This window comes from Scomber scombrus, chromosome 4 (genome assembly GCF_963691925.1).
Source record: "Scomber scombrus chromosome 4, fScoSco1.1, whole genome shotgun sequence".
Taxonomy (NCBI): domain Eukaryota; kingdom Metazoa; phylum Chordata; class Actinopteri; order Scombriformes; family Scombridae; genus Scomber; species Scomber scombrus.
The window spans coordinates 6,482,544-6,503,573 of NC_084973.1; the positions used below are offsets into that span (position 1 = coordinate 6,482,544).

General features: G+C 44.1%; 1 protein-coding gene across 3 annotated transcripts in view; it reads right to left on the reverse strand.

The window, feature by feature from the left end:
• kat6a (K(lysine) acetyltransferase 6A) overlaps positions 1-21,030 on the reverse strand; it is a 32,348-nt gene that overhangs the window by 5,972 nt on the left and 5,346 nt on the right. For 2 of the 3 annotated variants that reach the window (XM_062417150.1, XM_062417151.1), the window contains exons 3-16: positions 10,744-10,852; positions 8,544-8,659; positions 7,945-8,026; positions 7,513-7,627; positions 6,990-7,303; positions 6,030-6,142; positions 5,174-5,289; positions 4,316-4,457; positions 3,341-3,502; positions 2,738-2,831; positions 2,365-2,596; positions 1,193-1,391; positions 393-1,100; positions 3-264 (exon numbers count right to left, since the gene is read on the reverse strand). In XM_062417150.1, the coding sequence (XP_062273134.1) occupies positions 3-264; positions 393-1,100; positions 1,193-1,391; positions 2,365-2,596; positions 2,738-2,831; positions 3,341-3,502; positions 4,316-4,457; positions 5,174-5,289; positions 6,030-6,142; positions 6,990-7,303; positions 7,513-7,627; positions 7,945-8,026; positions 8,544-8,659; positions 10,744-10,852 (2,764 nt within the window). The remainder of the gene's footprint in view (positions 1-2; positions 265-392; positions 1,101-1,192; positions 1,392-2,364; positions 2,597-2,737; positions 2,832-3,340; positions 3,503-4,315; positions 4,458-5,173; positions 5,290-6,029; positions 6,143-6,989; positions 7,304-7,512; positions 7,628-7,944; positions 8,027-8,543; positions 8,660-10,743; positions 10,853-21,030) is intronic. The other variant, XM_062417152.1, reaches the window with a different exon arrangement.

The following is a 21,030-nucleotide window of genomic DNA, read 5'->3' on the forward strand; positions in this document are numbered from 1 at the left end:
ACCATCTTCCTCTGAATCGGTCATGTGGGAGTGCCGCCCCCTTTTGGGTGCTGGGTCTGACAACCTCAGTGCGGAGCGGGCAGGGGGGTAGCGGCGTAGAGGGTGGCCCAGCGGCGTCTCCTCCTCCAGCCTGGGCATGGGCCTCTCCGAGTCAGAATCTATGAAGGGCTCGTCCAAAACCTCTGTGGTCTCAGAAATGGTTTCTGTCACCACGCTGCTGTGAGGGTGGCTGCGCTGGCGAAAGCGACGCTTCCTCAAGGGCTTCTGGGTAAAACAGGATGGGGAATTAGGCTTGTGGTCATGTGATTAAAGGATTTATTTTTTGCTCGGTTCATTTTCGTATAACGACTTCATTTTAAATGTTGTCAGTTTTTGTTAATTTGAACACTTACCTTGCATTTGAGCCCCATGGCAGGCTTAGTGAGAATGGGGGGAGAGCATGCCCTCCTCTCTTCGTCATCCTCGTCATCTTCATCATCCTCTTCTTCGCTGCTTTCACTGAAGCAGCTCTTCCTGAGAGGAGAAGAATCATTCAGCCTGGAGACCATAGGAAACTGTGCCAGCCCCTCTCCAGGCCCTTCCGTTCGTCTGGGTTTGGGGCCTCTCTTTTTCCTGGGGGGGCGCCCTCTTCGATTGGTGGTTATGGAGGAGTGCCTGGCCATGTCCAGAGGGTGAAAGGCTGCAGACTCTGTTTGTCTATCCAAGGAGAAAAGGGAGGGGGGGCTGCTGGCAGACCCTGTTGTTTTCCCTCCCTCCGTCCTGTCCTCATCTTCGTCGTCCTCGTCCTCTACTGGGCGGATCTTGGGTGGCCGTCCCACCCGCTGGCTGTCCTTCACCTTGCCCCAAGGCCAGTTTTTTGGCGGGCGCCCCCGTGGTCTGCGCTCTCCGTTTGTCGGGGGAGGCGGTCGTGGTGGTTCTGGGATGGGCGGTGGGCAGCGGGCGGGAGGGGAGGTGGGAGAGCTTTGGTTAATGGGAAACCCCAGGAAGCACTTTCTCTCATCTTCCTCTTCTTCGTCATCATCGTCGTCCTCCTCCTCCTCCCTTTTCTTCGCTTGTCGCATGTGCCAGGACAACGGTGGGACCTTGTGACTTGGTTTGATCTATTTACAAAAGCACAATAAAAAAATAATCAATAACAATGTATAGCAACTTTGACACCAATCCACCCTTAATACAATTTCAGCGCATTTACCTCCTTGCGGTTATCCTCTCCTTGTTCGTCGTCCTCCTCTTCATCGTCGTCGTCTCCTTCGGCGTCAGAGACTACAGTGTTCGTTACGATGACGGGAGTCCAGCGGAGACACTCGGGTTCGACTTCCAGCAGCCGCGGCCGGGCTTTCAGACGAGTCATGTGGCTAGAAACCAGCTTCTCTCGTCGCACCAGCACCAGCCTAACAAAAAAGCAAACAGCAGCATTATGACAGTGTATTTATGTCTTTTTATTATGTCTGTATGCGTGAGTGTTTATACAGATTCCAGATGACACCAGTTACTAACATCTTGCAGCTGCTATCTTTTCTATATTGTGAGCCAAAAACCTTTCAATACAGTCAGACAGTGAAGTGACAGTGCATTACTCACTAGTGTAAACTGAAAGAGAGCTTGTTTACAATTAGCCAATTATGCTTTTCTCTCTAATCCTTTGCTTTGAATGAAAAATTCCAGCATAAATCAGTATTTCATTGCAACATTTCTGTGTCAGAAAGTGACTGAAAAGTCCATTGATAAATAATCTTTTTGTTGGTCAAAACGCTGACTTCTTAAAGATAATAATAACGTTTACTTTAATAAGTTTAAACATGTTTGGATGGTTAGCAGGTGTTAAGTTCACTGTGTTCACTTTCACTATTTATTGGACAACTACTATGTTTAGAAAATCATGTCAGGTCATGATAATGATATTAGAAACCATCTGTCACAATGTGTTGGAGGTAACTTGTGTGTCAGGTCAAATTTGACACGGGAGGAAAACGGGCGTAAACTAAAAAATTAGATATAGTTTAATTTAAGTGAGGGCTATTGTCCATAAGTTAAAAAAATATGTGTCAAACATGTGGAAATACGTTGGAATGAAGTTGGCTAAAAAGCTGTAACTCTAATTGGGAGAAAAATTATACTTTATGCTTTATAAACAGTCAAACCAGACCGGCTCTAGTTTGACCCGGGAGGACAAAAGGTGCACGGTCGATGGGAGGACATCAGGAGGGTTAAATAGACCATACAATTAATATTTGTATGTTTAGGTTAAAGTTCAAATGGTTGCAGATATGTAACACTTTGGTATGATTGTGTTGAGAATCTGTGTGAAACAAACAGTGGAATCTATTTGATATGAGATGAGATAATCTGGTCCTGTCCTCTGACCTGTCTCCTCTCTGCTCCAGCATGTTGAGGCTGTGCAGAGTGGTGGTGATGTCCTGCGGGCAGATCCCGGTCAGTTTGCTGAGTTGTCTTATGGTGATCTGCTGGTCGCGGACCTTGTGGAGACACTCCAGCACCTCGCTGCGCCAGTAGGCCATGTAGGACAGTCGGCCCAGGTCTGACAGAGGCTTCTCCGGTGAGCCGGGCTGGCCTTCACGCTTGGACAACAGGTAGCCTGCAGGGAGGGAGGAAGGGAGGAGTACAGGATTACAGACACCTTCAGCAGTCATTTTTACAATTATAAATATCTTTATTTTAAGTTCTTAGTTTTGTCTGTCATTGCGTGTATGTGTTGGTTTAAGGTTAAAGTTCTTACTGAAGTCGATGAGAAAGCGTCCGTAGCCCTTGCGCTGATACTGTGGAAGAATCATGATGCATGATACGTTGTATTTCTGTTGACAGTGCTTCTCCTGAAGAAAAAAGACACACACATTCCACTATTAGAAGAAGAAGAAAAAAGAAAAAAAAGACATAATGGAGCTGCATAATGGGACGGGCCTGTGTAGGTGTACAGCCGGGTGTTGATAGTAACTGCTGTGTTTTGGCAGCGAGGTAGCGAGGTGGCATGTTAATAGGAGCACCTGCAAAATACAAAACAACGGAGGGGCAATGGTTCTCGCAGCATCCGGTGTTCATCCATGGACGCGAAAATCAAACATTTGTATGTTTGAAGGAATTTGCAAGTGTGGGCTACTGCCAGCGAATTTTAATTGAATCATTTGAATACATTTTTTTCTACATTTTGATTCAAGTTGTTTCAGTAAGATCTGATAAAACACTGAGCGAATGCAGGGAAGTTTAAAATTCATTAAGCTACAACAATCTCTGATGTGCATTCATTAAAAAGTGGAAAAAGGAGTCATGGTGGTGGTGTGGACTTCTTCTTCAAAGTTTAGACTGACTGGATGGAGGGCCGTACCTTGGAGAAGTAGCCGACGAGGTGGCAACCTTTGTTGTCATTCTGGGTCAGGACGTAGAAAAGGAAGGGCTCCACGTCATAGTAGAGTGTCTTGTGGTCCAGGAACAGCTTGGCCAGCAGACACAGGTTCTGACAGTAGATTGTGCTCACGTTCCCATCGACCTTTTAGAAAGGAGCATAAAGGGAACACACACACACACACATAAGTACAAAAAAAATGACTGAGCTTCCCCAAAATGACCGCTGTTCAACTCCCTGAAGAAGACTGTGTGCAAGTGCGTATTTCGGCTGCTGTTAGGAGAGCAGTGAAACAGAGTAAAAGGTGAGCGGAGTAGAAGTTAGTGTCGGGCAATGATCTCGGCCGAGTCTCCGGAGACACTGGCGGATGAAGAGGGGTGGAGGAGCAAGAGAAACAAAGAGCTATAAAGAGAAAGAGAGGGAGGGAGGTTCTTTGGGGAGGGGGGGGGCTGGCAGCTCGCCAGTTATCTCTGCTCTCCTATTGAGTGAGGATGGACTGCGGAGCTGGGAAACAGGAGCTGCAGTGGCCGTGGCCTGCAGACAACAATCTACTACTAAACACTGCAGTAGTAGTGGATTGGTAATTATGTGTTTTACTAATAACGCTGTTACTATTCCCTGGTGGAAAACACTAAAAAAGGAGATTCCACTATGGCAGGTAGGGATGTTATTAATTAATCAATGAACAATTAATCACCATTAGGGAATTGATTAAGGACAGTAACAAAGTATTAAATGGTTTGTAGAGTGTCAATACAGGAAGCGAGCAGAGTAAGAAATGGAACACTAGACTAGAAAAAAGGAAGAGAAGAAAAAACCTTTGGTAATGTATTGTGCTGTAAATTGAAGGTTAAGCCTCTCTCGCTCTCATCACTCAATCACATCATTCCATCATCCCTCTTTCAACTCCATCATCGTCATCATCGTTCGGCCATCAATCCTGGGTTCCTTTCTTACCTCAAACACGGAGACCTCATCCTTCCTGTAGATCTCGTTGGCGGGCGGGTGGAACCAGTTACACTTCTTCATGTGCTGGTATAGGATGCTGCGGCTCTTCATGTAGCGCAGGCAGAACTCGCACAGGTAGAGCTTGGGTAGCCTGAGGAGGGAAATGAGAAGGGGGAGTAGGATCAAAGGAGGGAAGAGTTGCAAACACTCGTAACACCTTGTAGTGAGGATTATTAAGTTGTGCTCAAACAGAATGCGAGGTGTATTTTTAGAGGTGGTACAGCTGCATCCGAAATCAGAGGACAGATGCAAACCGGCATGATTAAATGAAACCGATGCATAGATTCAACTGTATAAGTTGATAACTTCCTGCTTGCCTCTTAATCCATCTCCTAAACATACAGAAAAAGGAGGAAAAAGCAGAGACTGGAAGAAAAATAACGACTACTAACAAATTACAACTAGTATATCAGCAGTTTTGGGAGCAGATTTTCAAAAAGATTCAAATTTAGGCAGATAATGCTGTAGTTTCTCCCTGAACAAAATTGACTTTTAGGGTTGATATTCATTTTTTTTGTAAAAAGTTGTCAAAATGTTTATGTTCTATTCTAATATTCATTATATTTTACAGTTTTAAAATGCCCAAGAAAAGAAGATTTGATTAAAATAGAACAAGCTAACAGACACTGTCAGCAAACCTTCATCTAACTGTGGCTGCTGACTTGCCAAAGTAGGTGCAGCTGTAAACAACATTACAATTAAGCACAATTACGTCGGTGGGTAATTACAGAGGCTGCATGCAGGACTGTGAGCTAAGTGCTTTAAACTGTGCTGCGTGTGTTTCTCGTGATGGTGCGTTTGTTTTACCGGCTGTACTCCTGCGGGTAGGGAGAGGAGTACCACGTCTGGATTTCGAACTTGCCGAACTCGATGACTGACGGACAGCGCATCTGAGGGTCCGGCGGTCCCGTCACCCCGACTTTCTGTTTGAGGTGGGGAAGAAGAGGAAAAGGAGGAGGAGGAGGAAAACAGAGAAGGGGTCAAGTCCAGGTTTTTACTATTGGAGGGGTTAGTAGATCAGAGGGCGGCAGACGGATCACACACACACACACACTGGGGATTACTGGCCTAGAGTGTTAAAATCCAGCGTAGCAGGTAAACAGATGGTGTCCGCACATGTGTAGAAATGTATCAGTAGTACGAGAAAACTGATTGATGGAGTCAGTGAGCTTAAGTTACACCTGAGAGACTGAACACTAAGCTTGTAACAGTTAAATAGACCAGCACTAGCCTTCTAAACTGGAGTACAGTTTGCAATCTATCACAAGTACAATATGAGTGTGGAGCAAATTCAACACTATTGTGCAGTCACCCCATGTTATTTACATCTAGTGGTCATTTAAAACCAAACCTTTGATCACCACTGAGACCTGCACATTCCCCTGCGTAGTTGGTAATGGATGATTTTAATACCCATGCTGAATCTGTCGGCTGTTCCGTGGAAAATTAATTTCTTTCAGTGCTGAAACACAGCGGTCTCTCACAGCTCATTGACTCCTTCGCTCCACAAACGTGCCGACATCCTACAACTTTGTCTTTAACAGCCTCGCCGCTGATGACTCTGCGCTTTCGCCATTGAAAAAAATTAAATAAATCAACTCTCACTCTGCGTGCTCTAAAGTTATACTGACTCCTTCTCTTTGTTTCCTCTCTGTGTGGGTACCTGTAGTGCCAGCTCCTGTATGTGTCTGAACAGCTCGATGTCTTTTTCCGTCAGGTTCTCGTGTCCCGGCAGTTTCTCGTCTTCGTCGCGCCAGTCGCTGCTGTCCTGATTGTCTGAGGATTGAAACGAAGAGGCGACAGACATAAGTGCAAAGCTAATGAGATGCTCTCTAGACAGGGTGCCACAGATTGATGCTGTGGTGACAGACTGTCTGTGGTGAAGCTGGGGGATGTCCTCTGTGATATATATTCCCAGAGTCCAAAGCAAGGATCTCTCTACTCAAATTTAAACAGTCTAACTGGAGTGAGCTAAATCACCACATATGCACATTTATACTCATTTATAACCCTACCAGCTACTTACTGTAGCTTATTTATACACAGTAGGACAGATAACCTAATTCTGAAGTATCACTTATCCACTGTAGAACTACATTTTCAAAGTAGGTCAAAACACAGACATTGCTGCAAATTGAAACTTGAAGTAGAGTGCCTTGGTCTGCTCTGTTTTCTCCTCTGCTGTGCAGCACTTCACACTCTGCGCGTGTGTTTTTTGGCCTCAGACAGTTCAGTGGAAATAGAACTGCGGGTGGCCTCCTCAAATTACAAAGCTATTTCTTTTGATGCATAAGCAACTATTTCCGCGGGGCTGAAAATGACAAATCAATTCCATGCCATGTTTTTTTTTTTTCACTGGGTAAGCAAATTTTCTAAGAAGGGAATATCGGGGCCGGATCATTTTAAAAACAGGGCGAAGAACACGGATAGGCTGTCTAATCTACAACCCATTATCAGGTCTGGTTGCATGAAGATACAGTAAAGTATGTTTTTAATAATAGCGATGTTATATAATCCAAATCTTGAATCCTTTTGTCATTGACTCCTGTATGAAGCAGAGCTGTTATTTACAGACTATAAAATTCAATCTGCACGAGCATCTAAAAACCCTGCGCCTCCTCACCCCTGTCGTCTCCGTCTCCCTTGCGACTGGCTTTCTTCCTGATGCGGCACTGCTGGGAGTAATCCACCACTTCCTGCCGCGCCTTGCGGCCCTCTGGCGACGGCGTGAAGAACTTTGTGAGGGCGTCGATCAGCCCCTTGGTCTTGTTGTTGAAGCGCATGCTGCCTTGCGACATGTCGTCGTCGTCCCGCATGGAGAAGAGCAGCCGGTCGTCGCCAGGGTAACCTTCACAGGAGGAGCTGGAGGAGGAGTTGGCTGAGGCCGAGCGCTTCCGCCGGCCGCGCCCGCCCAGTTTCTTGAAGGGCCGCCCGGGCCTGTGGAGGAAGAGAGGGGGGTCTGGTTAAGAATTTCTCACTACTGGGCAATGTCAGCTCTACGATATGTTTTTATAGGTAGAGAGTGTAAACAGTCTGTAAACTCAATCTGGAGTTAAGTATGTAGCTACTCTGATACATGATGTCCTGCTGTGACTCTACTGGTCTGACAGTGAAGGCGGCTCCCTAAGATAAAAGCATTTCTTTACCTATTCTTCGGCCGTCCCAGCGGTGCGTTGTAGCGCCGTTTGATTTGTGCTGCCTTTTCGTGTAAAAGCTTCTTTCCCTTTTTCCTGGGTTGGCAGATTTGACAAATCCACATGCCTGGGAGAGAGAAGGAGAAAACCCACAGGTTAACGTACGCTGAATGTAGACAAGACAGGCTCCAGTGCAGATGCTTAGTCTAATACATTAACACTTAACGGTGAAGCATTAGGTGCTTTGTCGGGAGTAAGAGGCAACAACTCAAAGAGATGGTTTAATCATTTGTTTAAATATCAGAGTGTGTGGCTCTGATGGTTAAACAAGAGCAGAAATGTGAGACTAGAGAACTCTCACAAGGGCTAGATTTATGAGCGGGGCTGTAAATAGGTCATAAAAGAGGCAGGTGAGGAGTTAAAGGAGCAGTTCTGTTTATTTACCTTTTGGCATTCGCATGAGGGGAGGATCGCAGCACTCCATGTGGAAACCTCGGTCACAGGAGTCACAGAACAACATGTTGTCCTGCACGGCACAGACACACACATGTAAAGATGATTATTAAATGCTTTAGTTGCGTTTCAGACCAGAAAGTCTTAGTAACATGATATTCTGATATTTCCACATACTTATGAATAAAAGTGTATATAAATATTTGACCGTTATAATTGAATCACTATGAATTTGTCAATTAAAGCATACTTTATAAATATCCACTACAATTGGTTGTAGCATCTTATTTGTTCTGCATTTTACTCTCAATTCTCATAGATGTTTTTTTTAATCATTATGCAGTGTTTTATGCATTTTTTCTATCATCTTCACTACAAACATTTGAATAACAATGCTTCCTCTACTTGTCAAGTAAAAGAAAAACCAATTGAAAACATGCTGAGGCGGACTAAAATAGCTCGATCCCGGGGAACCGCAGATATGTCTATCAGCATGTCTATCTGGCACTTAAGCGGAGTAAAAGAGAGAGAGCGTTCGCAGGCGCCCTGCTCAGCTGCCAGTCGGCCATGTTCGCTCTCATCCAACTCACCGCATTCTTTCCTTGATCCTGACAGCTGCTGCAAGTCTTGCATTCGATGCACTGCCACCATAGCGCCTTGACTCGCGCTGTGAGCTCTGGGGAGAACTTGAGACAGGACGGGTGGCCTGCAAGGTAGGTAAAGACACACGCATACACAAAACAAGAGCGTCATTGTCAAACTCTTTTTTTTTTGTTCTGTGGCTGCTGAGTGACAGCCGTGACCCACTTGCATCATTAAAGAAGGATAAAAAAGAAAAGAAAAGGGCTTTCAATTCCAGGAGGAATTGAAAGCCCTCGCTAGAATCAAAAACCTGACTGCAAAGACAGTGTTCAAACATAAATGACAATCTCTCAGAGTTGTGTTACGGCTCTGTTTGAAGAGCAGCGAGCGAGACGGACGTGTCTGGGACAGAAACCCCACTGAAGGAGGATGAGGAACACAATCTCTCCTCTGCATTCACTAAACAGAGTCTGGTCTTAAGGGCCAATTCACATAAAGCGTTTTTAAAAGCGTTTCTGATGTCCGTCACTCAGAGAACAGATATGCTTCCACTTTACTAAATGTACCCAACCACACTAATTCCGAGATATGCACGAGTGACACATGCAGGACCCCTCCTTTTTTTTTTTTTTTACACCAAGAGTCTATTTCTGTTGTGTTTAGTGAAGCGTAATGAGCACAAACAGCTGTTTAAATTTAAAAATGTGTTTTGTTTTGAACTTATTAATCAGTTCTACATTGACTGTAGAAGAAGAGTTCTGATCTGTCTTTGAGCTTGACTGTTTCACCACAGGTACATTCCCAACACTCGCTACGGTGAGCAGCTAAATAAAAATCAATGGATCAATAAATACAAAACAATGTCAATTTGTTCCCGTGGAGCTGACATGAAAACTATTTGGGTTGTGTAAATTTCTACTGTCAGTGAGTCTGGTTGAAGCAGTTTGTCCAGCCGCTGTCCTTTCGGTTCAGGAACTGAACAGATATAACGCGCTTACAGACCACTCATGTGTTACTTTCAATGGATTCACAGTAAGCACTCTTGGTATAGAAAACAACATTTTATAGGGAGACAATCATTCCAATCTCTCTGAAAACTAGAATCTTACTCAACTATCAGTTTAAAGCTGGGGTGCAGAAGCTTTGCATATAAACAGATGTTCGTCATACGTCATGAGCATGTGCCGACAGTGTTTGTATAATTACTCTCACTGCTGGAAGAGGGGCATAAACGTTCCACACTATATCTTTAAACATGGCATCCTGAACCAAAAACAATGCAATAAAACTACTACACAGTACAGTTTTAATCATAACTAGAAAGGCTACTTTTCTGACTACTTTCAAAACATGAAATTGTTTAAATACTTAAAGAAGTTGAAGTGGAAATGCAATAAGTGAAAGAAAATTAAATGGTAGCTAAAGTGGAAGTGCTGAAAGAAGTTTCCCTTTCACACCTTAAACTTGAGACGGATGACTCAGGACTTTTTTTAGTAAATATTTGCATTTTTATAGATATTGAGAAGTTGGGTTTTATTTTTGAAACCCGGTGGCTAATTTTGGTGCAAACCTGACCTGACTTGCTTGATTCTCAACCGAGTAACTAGGGACATGCTTTATTCTTGAAGGTTAAGACTTTAAGACTTACACATGTAGTTGAACTCAGTTGAAAGGGTGATTTTAGTGCAAAGCGTGCAGACCTGGCAACGCAGTAAGTTCATATGACTTGACCTGTGACATGCTTGACTTGTGGCAGAGACTCAACTTGACTTGCTTGATTCTCACCACAGTAACTTGGGACTTACTTTCTTTCTTAAAGGTTACAACTTGAGACTTGGTCATGTGTAACTTACTCCCACTTCTGATCAGTGATAGCAGTTGAACTCAAACAATAAAATAGAAAGCAACTGAACTGTCAGTTGATTTGTAAATGCTGAAAGCAGTTGAAGAGTAAGGGTTGAAAGCAATTTAAATGTTTTACAGGCAGCTGATTGGCTTCTCCTTCTACTGTGGCTCCTTCTGCCCAAAAGTGCAAATGTTCATCCAGACTATTGTGAAAATAGTTTAAAGCAGCTCAGATCACCTCAACTTCAATCAACGCATACAATTTAACTTTAACTGCAATCTACCTCCACTTAAACTTCTTTAAACTGTTTGAAATGGTCTGTACATGTAGCCTTTTCTGCTTCTCCTCACACTGACACTTACCGCTATTGCCACAGTCGGCGCAGGAGATGAGCTCCTCCGGCTTCTTATCGCGATTCTGCTCCTTGGTCCCCAAACAGAAGCTGCAGATGGGGATGGGCTCTGCCACCGGCTGGCAGGGGGACAGAGGAAGAAGAAGAGGAAGAGGAGGAGGAGGAGGAGGTGGAGGGGAGAGAGGGGACACGGGGGAAGAGAAAGTAGAGACTGTCAGTCAACTTAACAGCTTCATTGTACAAATGAAAAAAACAACAAAGTGGCCTTGTGTGTCCTGCCACAGCGGATGACTGTTGCTGTGTGTATTAACAAGCTAACAGCCCGACGCAAACTACAATGACAGCACACAGCGCGTGGATCTGTGAGCCGAGTGTTTAGGATAATGAAGAGCATGAGAGCCGCTGCAGTGATGATGAGTGAGCTTGTATAATTTATGTGACATGTCATGTTCGAGGCTGCCGTCGTGTGTCAACGTCTCTGCTGACTCCTGTGTTGTTTGATCAAACGGTGTAACTGTTTTTTTTTTTGGAGGGGTTGTACTGACAGAGGACTTCCCAGCTGAATCCCACTACAATGTGTCCCGTTTTGACACTTATTCTGAAACATGCCATCCCACATGCAGTTCTGGGGCTGCATGACTCTTTTATTGTGTGTGTGTGTGTCCCGAACACAGAAAACATGTCAGAAGGTGTGTATTCAAAAACACACAAAAAACAAACACACAAGCCTAAACCAGGTTTATGTCCAGGAAAACAACGACTGACATGTTGTTAGGATTCAAATAGGACTCGTGTGTCCGATAAAGCTGAAAGATCACATCCCTGAAGCCCTGCAGGTGCACTTCTCTTCACACACAGGCACAACACAAGAAGGGGAGGGAGGGGGGAGGGCAACGTGCTGATTCTCCTTGAAGTTTCTGGAGCCTGGATGCCCCTGAGGGGAAGCTGAGGCTGCCTCAGAGAAGCAGCACCAGTCTTTTCCAAGCAAACACACGCACGCTGTTAACAAATGAGCGCTACCACCCAGATACACTGTCTCAAATACAAGTAGATTCTAATTGTAGCTGCCCGGAGACAGGTGAAAATAAAGTAATGATATATTTTAAATGCCAAGTACTTCGTGACAAATAAAAACCTCAATGAATGAATTAGTTATGTTGTAATAAACCAATAAGACTAAGTGATCAAAACACCTGTTGAACAAGCTGAAACATGTAGAAAAGCCATATTTTCATTTGTTTTGCCCGCAGCCTTCAATCCACCGCTAGTAAGTTTTACACAACCACAGCTTGCTGATTAAGCTCATTGTGAATTGTCATGAACAAGCTACATCTTAAGCCGTCTGTATGTAGCGCAACCGTTTAACTTGTGCTTGTAACGTATCTGAAAATGAGTCAAAATTATTATACACTCAGCTACTGGCTGAAATGGCCATTTATGGTATGCGGAGCCAGCAGGGAGCTCTGTGAAATATTATTTATTTTAGATTAGACATGTTAGATTTGTTGCTGATGAGATACTGAGGTTACAGTATATATTATTTTGCTGTTGTAAATATATAATTATTATTATTTTTTTAATCTTTAGTGACAGAAAAAGAATTGCCGAGAGTTGTACTGATAAGAGTAGAGATAAGATAAAATAATCATACTCATCCCAGCAGCTGGGAAGTAGTTGCACTCTGACTTTGGGAGGATGAGTGAACCACAGTTCAAATCTGTTCACTATAAGCCTTATTTCACCAATGTTGTTTATTGACTTTTTTTTTTTATGGTGCATGGTAGAATCATTAATAATAATGTGATGTATGACTTGGCATTGGGTGCTGTTGTTGCGGTAGTAACAAGACAGGTAGGATGTTTTCATATGATCACGTATTTGTTTCACTTTTCTTCTTGCTTGTTTGAGTGAACCATGAAAACCAACCTGTCTTGTTACTATCACATTATCACCGCAACCACAGCACCCAATGCCAAGTGTACACCTATAGGACTTTTGCCCCGATTTTAAGCCCCAGACAAAACCCTGACTAATCCTCCAGTCTCTTTATAATCTTGACTGATGCTCAGCGACTGCATTATTTGCTGTCCTGGTCCGGTCTGGAAGTCGTCAGTGACCACAGGATCATTTCAAACAGATTTTTTTAGCCTGTGGGACGTGCAGTGACACACCAGCCACTGAATGAGTTCACAACAATGAGCATCAATGGCTGGTTAATGGTTTGGTAGAGCAGTCGGCAGGAGGTAAAGTTGGTGGAGCCTTTTTAACATCTCATCAGACGCCTATCATGACAGGGAGGAAGAGAGAAAAGAGGTGTGGCGAGACTGTCAATGCCCTTCAACTACCCGATGAGTTTAAACATTTTCAAGCTTGCTGCTATCTAACTATTTTACCATATCTCCTCAGCTACGCATCGCTAATCTTCATAGCTAAAGCGATTATGGGCATTTTGCGTTGCCTTGGCGACGTGGCCTAACAGCTCGAGGATGTAAACAAGCCCTGTAAAAATCCTGTGATGTGCGACCTCATTTTAATTATCTGTCTATCATAGATCACCTTGTGTGCACCTTAAGACAGTCATTAGTGAGAGAGACAGTGGTGAGATGTGAGCTGCTCTCCATGGACAAGATTTTAAAAGTCCTGTAGTGTACACTTGGCTTCAACCCTGCAGAAAGCGAGGGAGGGGTGAGGAGGGGGTGACTCTGACTCTGAAGGAGCTACAGGAGACGCTGTGAACAACAACATCTGCTGCCCGAGTGCTTCAACTCTGTGTGTTCTCAGTGTTATGGCAGAGCGGCAGAGAGAAAGCCGCTGTTGAAAACAACTCACATGACATCTGGGCTGCTGTTCGCCAGCGGGCGTGTGGGACGACTCGGAAACAGCAGCAGCGGAGGAATGCTCACATGCCGGAGCTTTTTGGCCGCGGCGCTGCTTTTATGTTTGGTGCGATTCACGGTGTGGCGTGCGGTGGAGTCGCCCTGGGGAGAGGCTGCTTGTTCGCTCACCGTCCTCCTGTGACTTTCCAGAGCTGGAGCAGAGTCACACACGTCCTTTTATTCCTTCATTTGACTTTGAGTCTTTTTGTGTTGATCGGTGACACAAAAAAAAAGGGGGCCTGATGAATCCTCAGTAATTCAACAGCACATAAAAGGATCCTGAGTGCCTTTCAAGAGAAGTGTAGAAAGCTTTTCATTTCATAGCAAAGCACCTTTTGTATAAGTTGCTCCTTTTTGTACAAAGGGAACTCGACTAATTACAAGTTCAAATTCTGTTAAAAAGGAGTGGTTTTACACACACACACACACACACACACACACACACACAGACACCCACACGAGTTCACTCACGACACTGTAACCTGCACCACACACTGTGTTTATAAAGCATATAAAGTGCTTACATTGTGTTGATACTGTCGGGCAGGTGTTGATTCAATTACTCATGACTCATTTTTCCAGGTTTTAGTCAGTGGTGGTGATGAGCTTTAAATACTATCTAACCACTGGTCAGCAACACAAATGTGAGTGTGTGTGGTTGTGTGGTTGTGTGTGTGTGTGTGTGTGTGTGTATAACTTCCATCAGCACTTATTATGAATTTACAAGACAGCTGGATATGATTTAACTGTGCATGAAAAAGGAAGACTTTATTCTCAATCTCATCCTTGACGATCACGACTAAAAAGGAAAACTTTATATGTTGCTTTCACACATCTAATCTTAACATTATAAATATTCTAATTATTTATATTAATGTAAAACAATAACGTGGTGTTCATTGAGGGCTTTTTCTGTTGGGTGGCGGGTGGAGATGTGCGTCGCTTGCAGAGAGCCGGCTGGCAGCAGGTCTTGGCAGGGAGGAGACAGAGACAGGAGCTTGATTTATTGGGTTCATTTCCTTCTGACTCAGGCTGCTTCCAACACCCTCCACTAAACACCACCACCCCACCCTCACCCACACCCCCACACACACACACACAGCACAGGGACAGAGAGAGAAAGAGAAACAAAGGTACAGAGTGAGAGAGTAAGGGAATAAGGAGAGAGGAGGGTTGTAAAGAATGAGTGAGAGAGAGAGACAGATAAGCAGAGAGGAAGACAGAACCGTACTTGTGGATAAATGTATAAACTCTTATTTGAAGTAATCATTAAGAATCTGCACATGAACGGGCTTCTAAGTTGGTAACGAGCAAACAAGGAGAGGATTGTGGAGGGGAAGGAAAAAAAGACAGAACAAGGACAAAAATAAAGAAAAGAGAGGAGAGGAGGAGAGCGAGGGAAATGGAAAGTGTAAAAGACAGAGAGGGAGAGAAAATGTGCAGCTTCGGTCCTCTGGAGCAGCCTGCGTGCGACCGACACCTCAATCATTCCTGACGCTTAACTCCTTCCCCGCTGGAGGAGGTCAACTGTTCCCGCTCAAGGAAACACACACACACGCATGCATTTGGAAGCCTCATGTAGAGTCGCTCGTTACAGTGTGGCTTCAGTTACCGGCCGCCTCTGTAAATGAATCCCTGACAGATACTAAAAAAATGTTAACATTTTTTATTTTAAAAAAATGGTAATCCTCCCTCCACGACAGGGATATTGGAACAGCGAACCCTCAAATTCCTCCTGAGATCTGTTTTTCCCCTCCCTGTTTCAGCTCTTTTTTCTGACTCAGCCAGGCTGCTCTTACAGCGCGCCATCGCTCTAGAAATTTCTCACATCGACTGGTTGTTTGAGTGAAGTGTCATGGCCGACATTTGACTTGGGATGTGTGTGTGCGCTCTGTCTATTTTAAGCCCCGTGTGTTCACGTTTTGGCATGTGTTCTTCCCTTTTTTACCGATGCGAGGAGCACAAAAAAGAAAGATGTTCTGAGCCAAAGGAACACACCTCGTGGCGAGCTGCTTGGACTGGGTGGACTTGAAATGCCACCTTTAAGTCCGTGTAAACATGTCTTACGAGTTACTGGTTTACACACACACACACACACACACGTATAGATACTTTGCTCTGACCCAGCTGACACACCCACTCGCCCACGCTTCAAGGTTCACAACAGCACAACATTATCAAAACACGCTCCTGCTGTGCCTCGGCTGTTATTGGTTTGATTTCGAATGGTTCAAAATGAGCACTTGAGGCAACATGTTGTATTGTCTGAGAGCTTGCATGGGAGATATGAGATTAAAGAGGTGGCCTGCTTTTTCCCTTTATGCAACTGGCTGCTGTTCTCCAAAAAGACAGAGGACAGGAGAGTGAGACAGGAAGGAGAGAACAATGGAGGAAGGACGAAAAGGAGCGGGAGAGACGGAGGGAAAGGGGGGGGTGTAAGGCAACGAGAGAACAGAGAGAAAGAGGGGAAAAGCCTTTGCTGTTGTCCTTGTCTCGTCTCAAGTCAAGGATCTCATTAACATGGGAGCCTGATCTCGGCAACCAACCACCAGCACCACCACACTTCCCTTCCGGCCACCCCCTACCCGAAACTCAAACTCATTGATCACTGTTACAGGACATGCCGTGCAAGCAGAGGCGACACACAAACACACACGATCATGTACTGCAGCTGCACGATATGAAGGAAAGTCTGCCATGTGTGATATGACTTACGATAAATAAACTAATACTGACGTGTGTGTATTAGCTCTACAGTTTAACAGGCTCACTGCTAGTACAGACCACAAACACTCAATAGAATAAAATAATAAATGAATTTCTTCTAAGCCCAACAGAAACACCTCTTACCATGGTTGCTATGGACGAAATTCAAGACATACTTCCATTTCGACGACTATTGGTGATTTTACGACATATCTTCACAATAAAGTTTTTGATAAATAATCATCAGTAACGTGGATATAATGACTAAGTGATTAAAGGCAAACAATACAACAGCTGGAACAGTCTGACAAGTTCAGATAATTACACTTGACTGTATTTTAGCCTTTAAAAGCAGGAAAAGAAAACACTTATGACATATGATATTACGATATCCATTATCGTAGATGATATACAGTCATATCACGGTATCCAATATATAAGACGAGATATAGTCTAATATCACAATATTACAATATCCAATATATAAAATGATATATAGTCTCACATCGCAATATTATCATATCCAATATCTAGGACGATATCTAGTCTCATATTACGATATCCAATACATAAGACTCATATCACGATACTGATATTATGTCGACCATACAGTGTTGAAAAAACAAAATACATCCAAGGAAAAAACAACTTAATGACTCAGTGAATATAAATCAAACATGGTCATTTATAATAACTGTAATGTCTCCCATTAAAATCCCCTCAGCCATCAACTCTACCCAACAAGATGTAGAGATCCAAACTAAAGCCACTAAATCAAGAGAAAATTAGGTGAAAACATCTATTCCTGATGGCAGGTTTTATTTCACAAATGTCAAAAACCCAATTGTCTAAATGTTCGTTAATAACACAATACTAATAGAATGAAAAAGGCAGAACTCGACCATGAAGGCAGTGCAGCACCTGGACAGTCTGCAGCAAGTACAAGCTAGAGTTTCATCCTCAAAAAAGGCAGCGGTCGCAAGTAATTCTACATTAAATGACTAATTAATTACGTTTGTAAGAGTATACTGTGAACTTTCTCCACCATCACCCAGAGACCAATGTTAACAGAGCGGTGAACTCAAGCAGCAACTAATGAGAGCGGCTGACCAACACACACTGCATCATTAAACAACTTGAACCAAATCTGACACCACAGTGACAGTGAATTTATGATTAATCACTCAACCCTATCACATACGCACTTGTTCCAGAAGTCACTCAATACACTGAGCGCTAGTAGTCACTCAAACATGCATGCAAGGAGGTCGGAGTCACATCAGTCGACAGGTAAATACATGTGAAACCCCAGGAACACTTGAAATGAACTGATGTGAATTTTGCGAGACAGCCCGAGGAAGACCCGGTGTTGTGCCAACGTCCCCTCCCTTCGAGCCCGGCATCATTCTCCATTAAAGATCGAGGTTAGCCAGAGAGCACGGAGCTAAATCACTGCATCAAGAGGAGCGGGGGCCCTGGCCGTGCTCCAGCCATCACTTCCACAGCTGCTCCGCACATTGGCTCTATTTGTGGGGTGGTGAGGTTAGCTGTACGCGAGGGCCTCACACAGCTCCCCCCGCTCCACCGTGCCAAATGCCATTCGCGTCACAGTCGCTGGTGAGCTCGAGGTAACTGCTCCCCCATGGGCGCAGACGCTGCTGCTAATGCTGTTTCTATAGACTGTCGGCCAGCTGTTTCTGTTTCCTGGTGGTTCTTTTGCAGCCAGCGGGGTCAGACTGGCACACCTTTCCCTCGGAGACGAATGCTGGCCGATGCTCGAACTGCACGATGCTAAAAACACTGGCGCTGTATTCACACACGCTGCACCTCACTTACTTAGCATGTGACATTTATTGCTAGCAGGTGCTGATACAAGGTAAGACACAGACATCACCGTGGACAGTTTTATTGGCGTTTCTTCTACTAAAGGAACAGTCCTACTATCGGCTGACAGAGTAATGTATAAGTTTTATGTTGTTGTATGTGTTTTATCATTTATAGGAATGTATCATTATTAAATTCCCAGGGAAGTTTACTGTTTCAGTGCACTGTGCAACAGTAAAATATCCTGCCTCCATTACATATCTTATCACAAGTGTTTGATAACCACATTGCAAAAATGTGGGTTTTATATGCATATTCTGCATCAGCTGAAATATCGATATCAGATTTTTTTTACTCCATAATATCGGTATCGGCCCCAAAAACAGTATCGGTTAGGCCCCAATTGTTTGGTCAATAAATTGTCTGAAAATGGTTAAAAATCATTGTCTTCTTTTCTCATGACCAACCTCCACATCCCAAAGATGTTTCGTTTACTATCACAGACAGCTAAATAAACCAGAAAATATTCATTTTTCGAGAAGCTGGTATTTTGATTATTTTCTTCTACAAATGATTCAAAACTATTATCAAAGTAGTTATAGCAAATTTTCTGTCAATTGATTGATCAATTAATAGACTAATCACTGCAGCTCTGTTATCAATTTATCTGCAGTAGTTCATCAGGCTTATCGGTTTCCCAGACACAGAGAGAAGCAGCAACCAGAGAAAATTATTCTGACTCAAACTACAAAGATAAGTCGATTCATTGATTAGTTGCCAACTATTAAATTAATCGCCAACTATTGATAATTGAATAATCACCGTTTACTTAGATGTGAATATTTTCTTGTTTTTTTAGTTCTCTATGACAGTAAAGTGAATATATTTGGGTTGTGTACTGTTGGTCAGGACAAATAAGACATTTTAAGATGTCACCATGAGCTTTGGGACACTGTATAGACCAAACAACTAATCAGTCAATTGAGAAAACAATTGACAAATTATTTCAATAATGGAAATAATTGTTAGTTGTAGCCCTAATTCTAACAACTCATCAATTATCAAAATATTTCCCATCATCTCACTGTTGTGGCTTTATTATGACTTGTGTGAACTGACCCTTTAAAATAACAGCCAGCTCGGTCTCTGCTGGTGTGTAGTGCTGAAATGTCAAACAACAACAGGGCCTGTAGTAGCTCCGCAGCGTGAGGTTAAAGCCGGTGCCGTCAGAGAGAGCCGAGCGAAGCTTTCAACTTAAACACGCTGACGTCGTCGGGGTCAGCCGAGGAGAGGACTGTGACAAAATGTGAACCGCAGTCTGTGGAGTGTACGGAGGCAGCAAGTTTCACCTTCCTCCTCGAAAAAACCCCCCCAAAAAACATGGATCGGTCGGAAATGTGAAAAGCAAGAAAAAGTAAACAATACGCTTGAAGGAGGCCATTTCACGGCACCCAATTAAGTCACTTTCCCCAGCATTCCTGTGGTGAGGGGAGAATATTTCCATCCGTGTGGCGAATACACACACATACACAATCCTCTCCTGTGACTACATAACGTGATGTAGCGGTGATGGAGGGGGATGGGAGGAGAAGAGAGAGTAGAGTAGAGAAGAGGAAGAGGCAGGCATGTGTGTGAGTGAGAGTGAGGATACATGATGTCTTCACCTTGAGCAAACACAAGCGGAGGTAATGTGTGTGTGATGTTAGAAAGACAGGTGGAGGGAGGGAGGGAGGGTGGAGGAGGAGCGGGCAGAGTGGGATGAATAACACTGCATTAATATCTCCATTAGGCTTCATAATAAAGCGCCGCCTAATGTAGCAGCTTTACTACCACCACCAGCAAAATAATCATTAGCTAGTATTAGCTGAGCCAGTTAAGGGGTCAGTGGGACATTTTGGAGGGAAATCACCACAAACACAACACTGTGCACGATTAGAGTGTGTGTGTGTGTGTGTGTGTGTGTGTCGCTTCTTTTTTCTCCAAACGCCCTCGCCGTGACACTGCACATTGGCGTCAAGAACTCCGGTTCACTCCGCTCCAGCTGTTGAGGAGAGGGCAATCTCGGGGCAGGGAGATTGCTCTTGCCTATTATGATGGGATGAACATCACACACACACACACACACACAACACTACAAACCCACACACACATATATATACACATACACACACAAAGGCTCAGCATCAAGCCCATCCCACCTAATGGCTGTAGTCTCATAGTGCTAAACGGGCGCTCGGGGAGGCAATGAGGTTTGCCATCTATATATCCGTGACCCCTGCTTGACTTCGCTCCCCCATCGCCTCCCCCTTCATGACCTGGCAATGGCACCCTATTAGGGTGAGAGAGGAGAGGATGGGAGGGTGGCGGGGGAGACAGAAAGACAGAAATAGGGTCTGGGATGCTGTTTGAATGGAGCGGTCTGACACAAATATCAGGGCGTTGAGTACACAAATCTCCCCCACAAATGGGGTCAAAGCTGGTGCTTAGCCATTTGTTTTGATTTTCCTCCCCCTCCTCCTCCCCTCCTTCACTCACTCTCTCTCACTCTCTCTGCACCTCTCTCCTTGGGAAATCATAACTGTTAGCAATCATGCGGGGCGATATGGCGATGATGCACTGGCAGAGGAGAGGAGAAAGATTGTGTGACACCCCGTCTACGTCTTTCGTGTGTGTGTGTGTGTGGGGTTTCTATCGCTTTGACGCAGACACACACACAAACACACGCATCGAGAACACGTCGACAATCGCACGTAAAACATACGTGATGAAGCTGTTGGCAGGGTGGAGATTTATCAAAGCGATATCAGGAGAAGTAGAGGGAAAGAGGAGTAAACACAACACAAATGTCAACTTCCTCACTGCTGCAGTAACACAGTAGCAAAAACACAACT